Raw genomic sequence first — 18,040 nt, 5'->3', positions numbered from 1 at the left:
TTTGTTGAATCTGCATAGAAAAATCCAACTTGACCGTCAATGATTTTAGACAAGTTATTAATTACTCACAAGCACAGTCAAGTCAGTTGAAATCTTGGTTAAAGAGGTGTCCATTCTCTAGCATCTACCATACTCCCTCCAACATTACGTCTCCGGGGGCAACAGGAACAGCATCGCCTCAACCAGAGAGAATCCCAGCAGAGATGGAACCCCAAGGGTAGACCTCCTCTTGCAACTTCCCAACAGCGCCTTCAACATCCAGGTCAGAAGCAGTCAAACCCTTTAGTTCTGCTGGGCAGGAGCGCAGGTTACAGGTCAGAGGACACAGAGATGTTTCCAAACTCAAGTTCTTGGGCTCTCCTAGGCCAATGGGAACAGTGAGCTCTCCAACTCCGCTATTCACAGGGGTTCTTGGTGGTGAATCGAACAATGGACTGCTACACCAGTGTGGAAATTTGGCTCGCAAAGGCAGCGGCCTTAACCACCCTTTCCACTTAGAATGAGGCATATCGTTAAAAGGAATAAAGAAAACTAAGTAAAGCTAGGCTTCAGCCAGCATGAGGAATGCCACCAGCAGTCATGTCACCATCTTCAGTACACTCCTATCCCTTTTTTTCTATTCTGTATTCACCTACCCTCCCCTATCTTAGTTGCCAAGTGGCAACCAGGAGAATGGAAATTAAATCTATACAGAATCTCCAGAAGAGAAACATCTGGACACAGGGAGAAAAATATTCTACCTGAGGGGGTACAAGGTAGGAAACAGGAAGGATATGGATAATAGAACGAAGGGTGCAGAAACTGCCCATCGAGGTGATCTTATGCCATATTAGGCTCCATATCTGATCTGTTAATGAACTGGGGTAAATGGAAACATTTTGGCCAATTAGGAAGCTATGGATGATTAACACTGTTTCTAGACATCTACTGAGTTAAATGTTTTAAACAGAAATCATAAGCACTGCAAACCAGATATCTGCTGACAAACTAAAATGATCATTCAAAATCCAAAAATCACAAGAGACAAACACCCTAAGCAGGGGTGTGCTGGTAAATTTTTAACAGTCCATTTATTGGCTGCCAGCAAAGGTATGCCTAGCGTTCCCACACGAAGGGAGGGAGGAGAGAGAGGCAGTTGTGCCCTCCCCCCCCCCCCCCCCCCTGGCCACCCATGGCCCTTCCAACTGCAGAGCTGGCTACGTCCGGAGAAAGAGCCTGTTGTTAAAAAGAAAAAAAAACACATTTGAGAAATCATCAATAGGGAGGGCTTCTGGACTTGGTAACACAATCACCAATTTTGGACATGAAATTAAGGAGTCATATATTGTACACCACAATTCAGTCAAACCAGAGACAAATTATATTAGCGTACTTTTTTAGGACACATATTGTAGTTGATATTGAATTTTGAATGCGTCTCAAATGTGTAACTGTATAAAAGAAAAACAGAATTTAGTTGCAGGTAACGGAATCACCACGAAGCAGAGCTTTTATTCATAGTTCAATCCCTAGTCCAAACAAAATTTGATTACTGCATCTCTATTTATGCAGGACTTAAAGGGGATCTCCTCAAAAAACTACAAACTGCTCAAAACACTGCCGCACATCTCATATTCAGATTACCACGCTTCACCAAAACAACCCCCCCTTCTGTACGATTTGCATTGGCTGCCAATAAAAGATAGAATACCATTCAAGCTATGTACCTTCATCCACAAAATTTTATATGATTCGGTCCCAATATACATGAACAACCTCATTGAATTACCCTCACGTAATGCCACTAAATCATCTAGAACGTATCTTATCCTACATTTCCTGAAGTAACCTACAAAACAATCCATACTAACATTTCATAGCAATACACTAAAATTTGAAACGACTTACCTAAAACCATGAAATGCACCGATGAATATTTGTTATTCCAAAGTCTATTGAAAACTTACTTCTTCAGTCTAGCCTTTAGGGAAATAAGCAACCTTCTCAAATAAACTCATGGCATCAATTTTTACCTCATCCCACCTCCCACTACTCCTGTCTATCCTAGCTAATCCTAGCCGTTACTTTTTTCCTCTATATTTCAATCTAGCTTAAATCACTAAGTATTTAATTACATCTGCTCCAACTCAAGTTTTACTGGTCTATCATTATATGATATATTTTGCTTTCTGTTATATATTTTGAACATGTTCATGCTTTTCTAATTGTTTTGTACGCCACATTGAATCTGAATTCTACTCGGGCTAATGCGGGATATAAATGTCATAAATAAAATAAAATACATTTCAACCAGATCACTGGATGTTTCTTTGTCTCTGGTACTACAATATCTATTCTAAAGGCAAATGTTCCTCGTACTGAAACAGAGTACACCATAGTCCACAACATATTTATCAACAGCAACAACATAGTGGACAGTGTGAGAGTTTAGAAGTGTATGAATACCTTTCCAACTTTCCTCAAGGACAGCAAGACTTTTTTCCATTTCAGCAGCAGGAATAAATGAAACTATTTTAACTGATTTTTCTTCAGCAACCTTTGCAATATCTTCGGCTGACTGAACAACTTTCCCTGCCATACATTCTTTCCAAACTAAGGCCCAGATGGACTAAACTTTAACGACCCTTTAATGAGGAAATTTTTAACCATAGCATGCATTAAAGGCCATTTTCCGACGATGCTAGCAGCTAACAAAAACGGAATGCAAACGAGTAACTACTATTGTAATGTGGACAATTCGGGATGCACTAACCATACCGAAGATTGCACCGAATCATTTATCGCGATATATTTAACGTGAGTTCAGAGCTGTTGTTAAGGCCTGAGCTCTCATACAGACACGCCGCTACTCCATGCTTCCCCCTGCAGCACAAAAATCCAAGCTGGCATGTTTGAAAATGTAAGTGAGATTAAATAAAAATGCTACCAATAAAGAACGACAAGGTGGATGCAGTACCTCATAGGCTTGCTTGCTTGTTTTGAGTGAACGGGGATGACATGACAGCTGCAGCATAAAAATCCAAACTTTAGCAGCCTTGGCCCCCCTCCCTTCCTCTCCTTCTTTCACAGCTCCACCTCCCGCTATCCTCCGCTCCCCGCTGCTCCCCGCTTCCCCCTGCATGAAAAATCAAAATTTTAGCAGCCCCGACCCCCTCCCTCTCTTCCTTTCTCTCTACTCTTTCTCCCACAGCTCCGCCTCCCGCCATCCTCCGCCCCCATGCCCCATCCCCCTGAGGTAGTCGCCGCCGCTCCCCCCCCCTCCACCAGGCCCCCCTCCGCCTTACCGGGCCCACGCAGCCCCTCTCACCTCTGTGTGAAGGCGCTGCACAGGCAAGAACATCTGATCGCCGCCGAGTCTTCAGAACGTCTCTCCTTGCCTGACTTGGGCCCGCGGAGCTGGGAAAGAGAGGAAGGGAGGGGAGCTGGGGCAGCCTTAAGTTTTGATTTTTGTGTTGATGCGGGGGGAAGCAGCGAACTCGGGCGGGGCGGAGCAGGGGGGGGCAAGGCCGTCCATGAGGGGCGTTCCTGACGAGCGCCTTTGCCCCCTCCCAATCCATGCAACGTGTTTGTGTTTTGGTTTTCTTTTTTGGTTGTTTTGACGTTTGTGGCATGCGCAGAGCAGCCAGCATAACGCTTGGCTGCTCTGCGCATGCTTTAGGGGCCGATTACCGACAGGGATTACACCAGTTTGATGCATTCTACTTTACAGTACCGCACCGAACATGTGCGACTTGTTTTTTTTTTTGGTGCATTCTTCGTTTTTTAAAATTCGTTAAGGACTTTAACGTTTTAGATTTTTTAACGTTTAGTTTGATGCATCTGGCCCTGATTCAGCTACAGAATCAAGGATGAACTGTAAAAAAAAAACTACAGCCACAGAAAGAACAGCTTGGAGGTGAAGTCTGAAGACCAACTGGGATATACAAGTCTGGAAGAAAGGAAGCTGCTGAACACCAAAGAACCTACAGAAACCTAAAAAGAGATGAGATGACTGGAGCTGTGAAAGACTGGAGAGGTCCACAGCCTGTGGAAATACCTGCCAATCCTTCAGCATGAATTTATCACAACTGCACCAATCTGCTCACTTTCACTATTTCAGACTGTTGCTATATTCTCAACTATGCAAGTCTCACTTTTCATTGTTTCAGACTTCTGCTGCCAGAGAATGTGGTAAAGGCAGTCAGCTTAGCAGAGTTTAAAAAAGGTTTGGATGGCTTCCTAAAGGAAAAGTCCATAGACCGTTATTAAATGGACTTGGGGAAAATCCACTATTTCTGGGCTAAGCAGGATAAAATGTTTTGTACATTTTTGGGACCTTGCTGTGTAGTTGTGACCTGGATTGGCCACTGTTGGAAACAAGATGCTGGGCTCAATGGACCTTTGGCTTTTCCCAGTATGGCAATACTTATGTATTTATGATGAAGCCCCTAGGAGTCTTGGTGACCTGTGCTGAAGAGGGAGAGAGAAGGCCTGTTTCTTGGGAGAAAGAGGGCCAGGTAGAGAGAGCATTCTCTTAAAGGCCATACTATTTTCAAAAGTATGTTAGTTCTGCTTGGGTGGATGCTTGAGTTTGGGCTGGCTAGAGAAAAGGCTTTGGTGTGTGCTTGTGGCAGGGAGTCCAAGGACTGAATGCCATCGTGCCCGCGTCCCAATGACACATGCCTGCTTGTCTTTGGAGAATTTTGATTTTAGATCACAACAACAGGAAACTAAACAAATATCCAAAGTCACTGCTTAACACATTTTACATCTGCAACAATATTTTTAATAATCATTTCATGCACAATAAGCATACTGTACCTTTATAACATGCCAGTGTTAATGCACTCTCCTTGAACTCATTGGAATGGGTATTGATTCCTGCCCCGTTTTCCAGCAGCACTCTAGCCACCTCCACATGCCCAGCGCTTCCTGCCTCCATGAGTGGAGTGTGGCCATTCTCGTTATGGTCCTCAATACTAGCACCAGCTTCCAACAGTACCCGCACCACATCCACATAGCCCCCAGCACAGGCATATGTAAGTGCTGTGTTTCCTAAATTGAAGAGGAACATTAAAATAAAAATGAAATACAAGCTACAAATGTTTCTGCATTCAGACCCTTCCCCATCATCCCACTACTTAAAAAGCACAGATGAATAGTACAATGGGGCTGATATTAAGAACATTTCTCCAGCGAACTAGAGCAGCATTCGTCATTGCAAGGACCAGAGGCAGCCTCCACTGACATTGGGTAATAAGGAAAGAATCGGTGGGCCATACTTAATCTCCACTCACCTTTTTCTCACACTTGCTGCTGGCATACCTCCATATCTGTACCACAACAGCTGTCTGTGAATTTGAGCTATGTGCTGCACAAAATCCCACTCTATTCTCACAAGACAGAGAGCACCATGCAGTTCAAACTTACTGTGAGCTACGTGGTGCTAGAAGAAAACACAGTTAATAACCAGCATGTTATAAGCAGCACAGAAGCACTATTACTCAACATTGGAAAAGACCAATATTTCCAACATCAGAGTGATTTCAAAAGGTCTGGCAAATTATTAGGGCCCTGTTTACTAAGCCGCTCTGTAGGCACGCTAATTTTTTAGCGCTCGCTAATGATAGAGACACCCATTATATTCCTATCGGTGACTCTAGCATTAGCGTGCGCTAAAATGTTTGCGTGCCTATAGCGTGGTTTAGTAAACAGGGCCCTTAGTATGGGACCATCTGCTTCAGAATTCCATGATCAAATATATATATATATATATATATATATATATATATATATATATATATATATATATATATATATATATCCATATATCCTTTTTCGATGTGAAATTGATAGCTACTATTAAATCCCCCTAGAGAGCTGTGTGTGTGTTCCATTTTTGGCCCAAGACCCTGAAGAAGCAGCGAAACGCTGGCCATCGTCGGCTCGGAGCGGGAAGTGAAGGACTACACAGCGTAATACCAGAATGAGCAGCATAATCCATTATGCAGCACTTCTAAAACGATAAGTGTAATAGTGTATAATGGATATCGTACAGTAATGATCTATACCTATAGTATAACTCAGAAAAATATGCAAGACACTCTATAATCTTTGACCACAGATATTGTAAGTTGTTTAAACCTGTGGCATTATAAGGTTTTTTGGCCTATGATGAAGAGAAGACCATCCAGGTCTGTTTAAGCTCCGTGAGATTAAAATTGATCTTAGAGCTCTTTGAGACCTTTTTCCTTCAAACTAAGTCATTTTTGAATACGTGGATTTTTTGAGTATTTGTTTGATTGTTCAGAGATAGGCTTACCCTCTACACGGTGATGATAAACACTAATCGCACTAAGGTGAACTCTTAGAGTTGGTCCTGAGACCAGACTCTGAAAAGTGTAGAAGGAAAATGAGGGAACCAAATCTGACACGGTCAGAAGGGTGCAAAGAGGATCATGGTTCCACAGTCTTGCTTGTTTCAGCAAAGTCTTCCCTACTAGAGGTATGGGAGGATACGCATACAGAAGGCCTGTTCCCAAATGCACGAGAAAGGCATCTGACACTAGTCTGTCATGGGCCTGAAGCCTGGAACAGAACTGAGCGACTTTGTGATTGATCTGAGTGGCAAAAAGATCCACCGAGGGGGGTGCCCCACGCTAGGAAGGTCTTGCGGACTACGCCCATGTTCAGTGACCACTTGTGAGGTTGCATTATCCTGCTCAACCTGTCGGCCAGACTGTTTACGCCTGCCAGATAAGTGGCTTGGAGAAACATGCCATGACAGTGAGCCCAAAGCCACATCTGGACAGCTTCCTGACACAGAGGGCAAGATTCGGTGCCCCCCTGCTTGTTGGTGTAATACATGGCAACCTGATTGTCTGTCTGAATTAAAATGATTTGGTTGGACAGCCGATCTCTGAAAGCCTTTAGAGCATTCCAGATCACTCTTAATTCCAGGAGGTTGATCTGCAGACCTCTTTCCTGAAAGGACCAGGCTCCCTGAGTGTGGAGCCCATCTACATGAGCGCCCCACCCCAGGAGAGATGCATCTGTCGTCAGCACGTTTCGTGGCTGAGGAACTTGGAATGGTCATCCCATGGTCAAATTGGATCGAATCATCCACCAGTGGAGAGAATTCCGAAAGCCGGTGGACAGTTGGATTACATCCTCTAGATCCCCCGCAGCTTGAAACCACTGGGAAGCTAGGGTCCATTGAGCTGATCTCGTATGTAGACATGCCATGGGCGAGACATGAACTGTGGAGGCCATGTGCCCCAGAAGTCTCAACATCTGCCGAGCTGTGACCTGCTGAGACGCTCGAACCATGGACACCAGGGACAGAAGGTTGTTCGCCCTTGTCTCAGGAAGATAAGCTCCAGCTGTCTGATTGTTCAACAGGGCTCCAATGAATTCCAATGCTTTGACCAGGGTGAGATGGGACTTGGGATAATTTATGATGAACTCCAGTAGCTCTAGCACCTGAATAGTCATTCTCATGGACTCCAGAGCACTCTCCTTCGAGGTGCTCTTCGCCAGCCAATCATTGAGATAAGGAAACACATGCACTCCCAGTCTGCATAGCGATGCTGCGACTACAGCTAGGCATTTCGTAAACACTATGGGCGCAGACGCCAGGCCAAAAGGCAGTACACGGTACTGAAAGTGCTGTGTTCCCAGCCGAAATCGAAGATACTTCCTGTGAGCTGGAAGTATCGAGATGTGAGTGTAAGCATCCTTTAAGTCCAGAGAGCATAGCCAATTGTTTTCCTGAATCATGGGAAGAAGGGTGCCTAGGGAAACCATCCCGAACTTTTCTCAGACAAGGAATTTGTTCAGGGCCCTTAGGTCTTGGATGGGACGCATCTTCCCTGTTTTCTTTTGCACAAGAAGTACCTGGAATAGAATCCAAGCCCTTCTTCCCCTGGTGGAATGGGTTTGACCGCTTGGGCCTTCAGAAGGGCAGAGAGTTCCTCTGCAATACCTGTTTGTGCTGGGAAGTGTAAGAATGAGCTCCCAGTGGACAATTTGGAGGTTGGGATTCCAGATTGAGGGTGTATCCTGACCGGACTATTTGAAGAACCCACCGGTCGGAGGTTATGAGAGGCCACCTTTGGTGAAAAAATATCAACCTCCACCCGACCGGCAAGTCGTCCGGCATGGACACTTTTACTGAGGCTATGCTGAACTGGAGCCAGTCAAAAGCCCGACACTTGCTTTTGCTGGGGAGCCGCAGAGGCCTTAGGCGCACACTGTTAACGAGAACGAGTGCACTGGGACTGAGCCTGGAGAGGCTGCTGAGAAGCAGGAGTGTAACTACGCCTAGCATAGGAATAGGGAGTACTCCTCTTCCCTCCAAACAACCTCCTAGATGAGGAGGTAGTAGCAGAAGACGCCCAGCGGGAGATAGAATCCATAGCATCATTGTGCTTCTTGAGCTGGTCAACCAGATCCTCTACTTTCTCAACAAAAAGGTTATCCCCCCGGCAAGGAACATCCGCTATCCGCTGCTGGACCGAATGATCCAGGTGAGAGACACGTAGCCATGAGAGTCTGAGCATCACTATACCTTGGGCAGCGATCCAGCGAATGCTACATACCTGTAGAAGGTATTCTCCGAGGACAGCAGGCTGATTGTTCTCACTGATGGGGGTGACGTCCACGGCAGCCCCTCCAATCGGAATCTTCACTAGCAAAGTCCTTTGCTAGCCCTCGCACGCCCGCGCGCACCGCGCATGCGCGGCCGTCTTCCCGCCCGAAACCGGCTCGAGCCGGCCAGTCTCATAAGTAGCAAAAGAGATACAAGGGAAGACACAACTCCAAAGGGGAGGCGGGCGGGTTTGTGAGAACAATCAGCCTGCTGTCCTCGGAGAATACCTTCTACAGGTATGTAGCATTCGCTTTCTCCGAGGACAAGCAGGCTGCTTGTTCTCACTGATGGGGTATCCCTAGCCCCCAGGCTCACTCAAAACAACAACCATGGTCAATTGGGCCTCGCAACGGCGAGGACATAACTGAGATTGACCTAAAAAATTTACCAACTAACTGAGAGTGCAGCCTGGAACAGAACAAACAGGGCCCTCGGGGGGTGGAGTTGGATCCTAAAGCCCAAACAGGTTCTGAAGAACTGACTGCCCGAACCGACTGTCGCGTCGGGTATCCTGCTGCAGGCAGTAATGAGACGTGAATGTGTGGACCGAAGACCACGTCGCAGCTTTGCAAATTTCTTCAATGAAGGCTGACTTCAAGTGGGCTACCGACGCAGCCATGGCTCTAACATTATGAGCCGTGACATGACCCTCAAGAGCCAGCCCCGCCTGGGCGTAAGTGAAGGAAATGCAATCTGCTAGCCAATTGGATATGGTGCGTTTCCCTACAGCCACTCCCCTCCTATTGGGATCAAAAGAAACAAACAATTGGGCGGACTGTCTGTTGGGCTGTGTCCGCTCCAGATAGAAGGCCAATGCTCTCTTGCAGTCCAATGTGTGCAGCTGACGTTCAGCAGGGCAGGAATGAGGACGGGGAAAGAATGTTGGCAAGACAATTGACTGGTTCAGATGGAACTCCGACACGACCTTTGGCAAGAACTTAGGGTGAGTGCGGAGGACTACTCTGTTATGATGAAATTTGGTGTAAGGGGCCTGGGCTACCAGGGCCTGAAGCTCACTGACTCTACGAGCTGAAGTAACTGCCACCAAGAAAATGACCTTCCAGGTCAAGTACTTCAGATGGCAGGAGTTCAGTGGCTCAAAAGGAGGTTTCATCAGCTGGGTGAGAACGATATTGAGATCCCATGACACTGTAGGAGGCTTGACAGGGGGCTTTGACAAAAGCAAACCTCTCATGAAGCGAACAACTAAAGGCTGTCCTGAGATTGGCTTACCTTCCACACGGTAATGGTATGCACTGATTGCGCTAAGGTGAACCCTTACAGAGTTGGTCTTGAGACCAGACTCAGACAGGTGCAGAAGGTATTCAAGCAGGGTCTGTGTAGGACAAGAGCGAGGATCTAGGGCCTTGCTGTCACACCAGACGGCAAACCTCCTCTATTGAAAGAAGTAACTCCTCTTAGTGGAATCTTTCCTGGAAGCAAGCAAGATGCGGGAGACACCCTCTGACAGACCCAAAGAGGCAAAGTCTACGCTCTCAACATCCAGGCCGTGAGAGCCAGGGACCGGAGGCTGGGATGCAGAAGAGCCCCTTCGTCCTGCGTAATGAGGGTCGGAAAACACTCCAATCTCCACGGTTCTTCGGAGGATAACTCCAGAAGAAGAGGGAACCAGATCTGACGCGGCCAAAAAGGAGCAATCAGAATCATGGTGCCTCGGTCTTGCTTGAGTTTCAACAAAGTCTTCCCCACCAGAGGAATGGGAGGATAAGCATACAGCAGGCCCTCCCCCCAATCCAGGAGGAAGGCATCCGATGCCAGTCTGCCGTGGGCCTGAAGCCTGGAACAGAACTGAGGGACTTTGTGGTTTGCTCGAGATGCGAAGAGATCCACCAAGGGGGTGCCCCACGCTTGGAAGATCTGGCGCACCACTCGGGAGTTGAGCGACCACTCGTGAGGTTGCATAATCCTGCTCAGTCTGTCGGCCAGACTGTTGTTTACGCCTGCCAGATATGTGGCTTGGAGCACCATGCCGTGACGGCGAGCCCAGAGCCACATGCTGACGGCTTCCTGACACAGGGGGCGAGATCCGGTGCCCCCCTGCTTGTTGACGTAGTACATGGCAACCTGGTTGTCTGTCTGAATTTGGATAATTTGGTGGGACAGCCGATCTCTGAAAGCCTTCAGAGCGTTCCAGATCGCTCGCAACTCCAGAAGATTGATCTGTAGATCGCGTTCCTGGAGGGACCAGCTTCCTTGGGTGTGAAGCCCATCGACATGAGCTCCCCATCCCAGGAGAGACGCATCCGTGGTCAGCACTTTTTGTGGCTGAGGAATTTGGAAAGGACGTCCCAGAGTCAAATTGGACCAAATCGTCCACCAATACAGGGATTCGAGAAAACTCGTGGACAGGTGGATCACGTCTTCTAGATCCCCAGCAGCCTGAAACCACTGGGAAGCTAGGGTCCATTGAGCAGATCTCACGTGAAGGCGGGCCATGGGAGTCACATGAACTGTGGAGGCCATGTGGCCCAGCAATCTCAACATCTGCCGAGCTGTGATCTGCTGGGACGCTCGCACCCGCGAGACGAGGGACAACAAGTTGTTGGCTCTCGCCTCTGGGAGGTAGGCGCGAGCCGTCCGAGAATCCAGCAGAGCTCCTATGAATTCGAGTCTCTGCAGTGGGAGAAGATGGGACTTTGGATAATTTATCACAAACCCCAGTAGCTCCAGGAGGCGAATAGTCATCTGCATGGACTGCAGGGCTCCTGCCTCGGACGTGTTCTTCACCAGCCAATCGTCGAGATATGGGAACACGTGTACCCCCAGCCTGCGAAGTGCCGCTGCTACTACAGCCAAGCACTTTGTGAACACCCTGGGCGCAGAGGCGAGCCCAAAGGGTAGCACACAGTACTGGAAGTGACGTGTGCCCAGCTGAAATCACAGATACTGTCTGTGAGCTGGCAGTATCGGGATGTGTGTGTAGGCATCCTTCAAGTCCAGAGAGCATAGCCAATCGTTTTCCTGAATCATGGGAAGTAGGGTGCCCAGGGAAAGCATCCTGAACTTTTCTTTGACCAGATATTTGTTCAGGGCCCTTAGGTCTAGGATGGGACGCATCCCCCCTGTTTTCTTTTCCACAAGGAAGTACCTGGAATAGAATCCCAGCCCTTCTTGCCCGGATGGCACGGGCTCGACCGCATTGGCGCTGAGAAGGGCGGAGAGTTCCTCTGCAAGTACCTGCTTGTGCTGGAAGCTGTAAGACTGAGCTCCCGGTGGACAATTTGGAGGTTTGGAGGCCAAATTGAGGGTGTATCCTTGCCGGACTATTTGGAGAACCCACTGATCGGAGGTTATGAGAGGCCACCTTTGGTGAAAAGCTTTCAACCTCCCTCCGACTGGCAGGTCGCCCGGCACTGACACTTGGATGTCGGCTATGCTCTGCTGGAGCCAGTCAAAAGCTCGCCCCTTGCTTTTGCTGGGGAGCCGAGGGGCCTTGCTGAGTCGCACGCTGCTGACGAGAGCGAGCGCGCTGGGGCTTAGCCTGGGCCACAGGCTGTCGAGAAGGAGGATTGTACCTACGCTTGCCAGAAGAGTAGGGACCAGTCTTCCTTCCCCCGAAAAATCTTCTACCTGTAGAGGTAGATGCTGAAGGCTGCCGGCGGGAGAACTTGTCGAATGCGGTATCCCGCTGGTGGAGATGCTCTACCACCTGCTCGACCTTCTCTCCAAAAATATTGTCCGCACGGCAAGGCGAGTCCGCAATCCGCTGCTGGAGTCTATTCTCCAGGTCGGAGGCACGCAGCCATGAGAGCCTGCGCATCACCACACCTTGAGCAGCGGCCCTGGACGCAACATCAAAGGTGTCACTACACCCCTCTGGCCAGGAATTTTCTGCACGCCTTCAGCTGCCTGACCACCTCCTGAAAAGGCTTGGCTTGCTCAGGGGGGAGCGCATCAACCAAGCCCGCCAACTGCCGCACATTGTTCCGCATGTGTATGCTCGTGTAGAGCTGGTAAGACTGGATTTTGGCCACGAGCATAGAAGAATGGTAGGCCTTCCTCCCAAAGGAGTCTAAGGTTCTAGAGTCTTTGCCCGGGGGCGCCGAAGCATGCTCCCTAGAACTCTTAGCCTTCTTTAGGGCCAAATCCACAACTCCAGAGTCATGAGGCAACTGGGTGCGCATCAGCTCTGGGTCCCCATGGATCCGGTACTGGGACTCGATCTTCTTGGGAATGTGGGGATTACTTAGTGGCTTGGTCCAGTTCGCAAGCAATGTCTTTTTTAGGACATGGTGCAAGGGAACAGTGGATGCTTCCTTAGGTGGAGAAGGATAGTCCAGGAGCTCAAACATTTCAGCCCTGGGCTCGTCCTCCACAACCACCGGGAAGGGGATGGCCGTAGACATCTCCCGGACAAAAGAAGCGAAAGACAGACTCTCAGGAGGAGAAAGCTGTCTTTCAGGGGAGGGAGTGGGATCAGAAGGAAGACCCTCAGACTCCTCGTCAGAGAAATATCTGGGGTCTTCCTCTTCCTCCCACGAGGCCTCACCTTCGGTGTCAGACACAAGTTCACGAACCTGTGTCTGCAACCTCGCCCGGCTCGACTCCGTGGAGCCACGTCCACGATGGGGGCGTCGAGAGGTAGACTCCCTCGCCCGCATCGGCGAAGCTCCCTCCGCCGACGTAGTCGGGGAGCCCTCCTGGGAGGTGGCCGCAGTCGGCACCGCACGCGGTACCGACGTCGGGGACCTCACCCCGGGCGATGGGCCAGCCGGCGCCACGCTCGACGGTACCGGAGGCGCAAGCACCGCCGGTACCGGAGGGGTAGAGCGCAACAGCTCTCCCAGAATCTCTGGGAGAACGGCCCGGAGGCTCTCGTTCAGAGCGGCTGCAGAGAAAGGCAGAGAGGTCGATGCAGGCGTCGACGTCAGAACCTGTTCCGGGCGTGGAGGCTGTTCCGGGCTGTCCAGAGTGGAGCGCATCGACACCTCCTGAACAGAGGGTGAGCGGTCCTCTCGGTGCCGATGCCTGCTGGGTGCCGACTCCCTCGGCGACCCAGAGCTCTCGGTGCCGACGCGGGGAGGAGACCGGTGTCGATGCTTCTTCGACTTCTTCCGAAGCATGTCACCGGAGCTCCCCGGCACCGACGAGGAGGACGTAGAATCCAGCCATCGCTTCCTCGGGGCCGAGGCCGAAGGAGGTCGATCTCGGGGGGGCTGTACCGCAGGAGCCCTCAGGGTAGGGGAAGACCCACCCGAAGGCTCACCGCCACCAGCAGGGGAATGGACAGCCCTCACCTGCACTCCAGACGATGCACCACCGTCCGACGACATCAGCAGACAAGGTCCCGGTACCACCGACGTCGATGCAGTCGCCCGATGCCTCAGCGCCGATGCAGAGACTCGATGCCTCGATGCACCCGATACACTAGCAGCCGAGGAAGAAGGTCTGGACGCTGACGACGTCAATGCACTCGATGCCCCCGGTGCCGATGCCGACGAAGAGCCCGAGAACAAAACGTTCCACTGGGCCAATCTCGCTACCTGAGTCCGCCTTTGTAACAGGGAACACAGACTACAGTTCTGAGGACGGTGCTCGGCCCCCAGACACTGAAGACACGACGAGTGCCTATCAGTGAGCGAGATTACCCGGGCGCACTGGGTGCACTTCTTGAAGCCGCTGGAAGGCTTCGATGTCATGGGCGGAAAAATCACGCCGGCGAAATCAAAATCCGAAATGACGAAAGTGAGCACCAAAACTTTGAGGGAGAAAAATCTCGACCGAGGCCGAAAAGAGGCCTACCCCGACGACGAAAGAAAACTTACCGGGGCAAAATCTGAAAAAATACGGGAAGGGGCAAACGAAACCCGAGAGGGCTTCCGGAGCACTTCCCAAACAGTTTTTGAGGATTTTCCGAAGAAAAAAAACGTCGAAAAAAGGACGCGCGAGGTCGACTTTCCGGGGCTCGACACGGCGAAAACACGACCGTACCGAGTGCGGACGAAAGAAGACTGGCCGGCTCGAGCCGGTTTCGGGCGGGAAGACGGCCGCGCGGGCGCGCGAGGGCTAGCAAAGGACTTTGCTAGTGAAGATTCCAATTGGAGGGGCTGCCGTGGACGTCACCCCCATCAGTGAGAACAAGCAGCCTGCTTGTCCTCGGAGAATGGATGTTACATCAAAAGTGTTGAACGTACCCCTAGCCAGGAATTTTCGACACGCCTTCTGCTGCCTGACCACCTGGCAAAAAGGCTCGGCCTGCTCCAGAGGGAGCGCATCAACCAAGCTAGACAGTTGCCTCACTGAGCTCCGCAAGTGGATGCTCGTGAAGAGCTGGTATGTCTGGATTTTGGCAGCGAGCATAGCGGCCTGATATGCCTTCCTCCCAAAAGAGTTCAAGGTTCTAGATTCTCTGCCTGGGGGCACTGAGGCATAGCCCCTAGTACTCTTGGCTCTTTTGAGAGCGGAGTCCACCATCATGGAATTGTGAGGTAGCTGAGACTTCATCAATCCAGGCTTCCCGTGGATCCGATATTGGGATTCAGTTATTTTCGGGATCATGGGATTAGACAGAGGGAACAATCAGTTTCGCATAAGAACTTCCTTGAGTACATTATGCAAAGGAGCCATTGCAGCCTCTCTAGGTGGAGAAGGATAATCCAGGACCTTGAGCATCTCAGCCCTGGGCTCATCCTCAACCTCCATAGGGAAGGGAATAGCCGCAGCCATTTCCCGGACAACGGAGGTAAAGGATAGACTCTCCGGTGGAGAAAGTCTCCTTTCTGGTGGAGGGGAAGGTTCAGAAGGAATCCCATAGGACTCATCAGAAGAAAGGCACCTGGGATCTTCCTCTTCCTCCTACAAATGCTCATTAGAGTGGAGGAGTGGCCTAGTGGTTAGGGTGGTGGACTTTGGTCCTGGGGAACTGAGTTCGATTCCCACTTCAGGCACAGGCAGCTCCTTGTGACTCTGGGCAAGTCACTTAACCCTCCATTGCCCCATGTAAGCCGCATTGAGCCTGCCATGAGTGGGAAAGCGCGGGGTACAAATGTAACAAAAATAAAAAAAAAATAAAATAAAATTTTCAGTATCGCAAAAGACATCTCTCAGAGCAGTCCAAAACTGAGCCTGACTCGATGCCGAGGAACAACGTCCTCGATGGCGGTGATGAAGTCGACGCCCACCTGGACTCTGGCTAAGCTTCCTCCACCGACATCGAAGGGGAGTCGACCTGGGTGGCAGCTGACACCGATGCCGCACGCGGCACAGAGGTCGGGGACCTCACCACAGGCGAAAGGCCAGATGCCACTGCAGCAGACGGTACGGAAGGTGCAAGCACTCCCGACACTGAAGCAGGCTGGCACAGCAACTCTTCCAGCCCTGATGCGCTCGTCGAGAGCCACTGTCGGACAAAGCTGCAGGGTCAGTAAAGGACCCGCTGGCAGAATCTGTTGAGGCTCGGGAGCAGGTACCGGGCTGCTAGACCGACGCATCCGCACCTCCTGAATAGAGGGAGAGCGATCCTCTCAGTGCCAACACTTCTCGGATGCCGAATCCCTCGACGTCCCTGAGCGCCTGGCACCGTGTGTCGAAGGAGAACGATGACGGTGCTTCTTCGTCTTCGATCAATGCCCGTCGAGACTCCTCGGTACCGATGAGGAACACGTGGAATCCTCACGTCTCCTCGGGGAGGGGTCAGACGGTCGGTCCCAGGGGGCCTGCATAACAGTAGGCCTCGAGACAGGTGGAGACCCACTTGATACCTCACTGCTCCCAGCACGAGTTGGTCGTTCTGCAGCCATTACCTTCGCTCCCGACGGCGATGCGTCCCTCGATGTCAAATACGCCAACCACGGTACCGATGTCGAAGGACCAGACTGAGCCCCAAAAAGCTTCTCTCGTTGGGCCTCTCGAGACGCTTGAGTCCGTTTCTTCATGCGAAGACACAGACTACAAGCGGCTGGGCTATGGTCGGGCCCAAGGCACTGGATACACCAGACATGGGTATCGGTACCCGAGATGATCCGGTTGCACCGAGTACAACACTTGAAGCCACTGGGTGTTGATGACATGGAAGGAAAAACGGCTTCGGTGAAATCAAAAGACGCGATCGTGCCTGTTAAAAGAAAAAAGGGCATGAAAAAAGTGAACAACCCGGCCGCGCAGCCTAAGCCGGCCACGTCGAAAAAGAAAACTACGGGAAAAGTGTTTTTTTTTTTTAAACAGTAAATTGTCTAAAAAGAAAAGAAAAAAAGGTAAATTGTCTAAAAAGAAAAGAAAAAAAAGGCAAAAGCCTCAAAATGAAGTAGACTCTTTCCCGGGCCAGAGAGGAGCGGGGAAAAAAAACTTGACCGCACCTCAACGAGGAGAAAAAATAACTGAGCGGGAACGCTCACGCAATGGGCGGGAAATCGGCTGCATGCGCTCCAGAAAACTCTGGCAAGGTTTTTAAATATTTTGCTTGCAAAAATGCCGGTTCCCGGGCCGACGCGGACATCGACCCACATGTGAAACAAGCAGCCTGCTTATCCTCGGAGAACTCTTTTTTATGGTACATCCATCCAAACATTATTTTTTTTTTGTGCCCTTATATATATTTTACAAAAGACACCACATTCATCAAGCTTTTTGAAAAATACATTGTAAGCTTTGAACATCCCAACTTGGATACCCCTTTCCAGTCCAAGATATCCCATACAAAATTTGGGCCTAATAAGAGTAATTTTTTAAAAAAGTTTTTCCATGGGTAAACCCTGTTGTACCCTCAGAGAAGGACTTTTATAAAACACACATTATCTAATATAATAATTTGTACCTCAACGTTCTATGGCTGGCTGGCTGGGTTCGTAACATCCTGACGTCAGCAAGCCTCCAGCACTCCCTTCCCTCTCACTGTCTCGCCCTCGCGTAAAAACGAAATGACGTCAGAGGAGGGCGGAACAGTGAGAGGGAAGAGAATGCTGGAGGCGAGCTGATGTAAGGATGTTACGAACGAAAGCGAAGGCAACGGAACGCTGGAGGGGACGCAAGCCCAACAGAGGGGAGGCCAGGGCAGAGGACAATCGCTGGACATGGAGGGCAGCATCCTGGGATACGGAGGGGAGGACAGGGCAGAGGACAATCGCTAGACATGGAGGGGATGGGAGGCCGTGGCACATGGAGGGGACGGCAGGGCAGAGAAGAACCGCGGCACACAGAGGGGACAGCAGAGGAGAATCGCTGCACATGGAGGGGAGGTCAGAATCGTGGGACACGGAGGAGATGGGAGGCGAGGGAAAAATTGAGGGACATGGGGGGAGGGCAGGGGAGAGAGGAGAAATCACTTAGACAACAGCCTTCCTAGGGCCCATTTCCTTTTTGACGAAACTGGCTTGGTTCCACTAGTATGTATATAAAAAGTAAACACAGTGACAAGAAGGCAAGTACTTTACATGGCCCACAGATGGAGGGGCA

General features: G+C 50.1%; 1 protein-coding gene across 3 annotated transcripts in view; it reads right to left on the bottom strand.

Annotated features, from left to right (window-relative positions):
* Window positions 1–18,040, bottom strand: part of ANKRD17 (ankyrin repeat domain 17) — a 374,674-nt gene that overhangs the window by 228,634 nt on the left and 128,000 nt on the right. For all 3 annotated transcript variants that reach the window (XM_030190627.1, XM_030190626.1, XM_030190628.1), the window contains one exon: window positions 4,801–5,034. In XM_030190627.1, coding sequence (XP_030046487.1) covers window positions 4,801–5,034 — 234 coding nt within the window. The remainder of the gene's footprint in view (window positions 1–4,800; window positions 5,035–18,040) is intronic.

The sequence above is a fragment of the Microcaecilia unicolor genome, chromosome 2, assembly GCF_901765095.1.
Source record: "Microcaecilia unicolor chromosome 2, aMicUni1.1, whole genome shotgun sequence".
Classification (NCBI taxonomy): domain Eukaryota; kingdom Metazoa; phylum Chordata; class Amphibia; order Gymnophiona; family Siphonopidae; genus Microcaecilia; species Microcaecilia unicolor.
The sequence above is the reverse complement of the archived record's forward strand: the minus strand, read 5'-3'. Positions and strand labels throughout refer to the sequence as shown.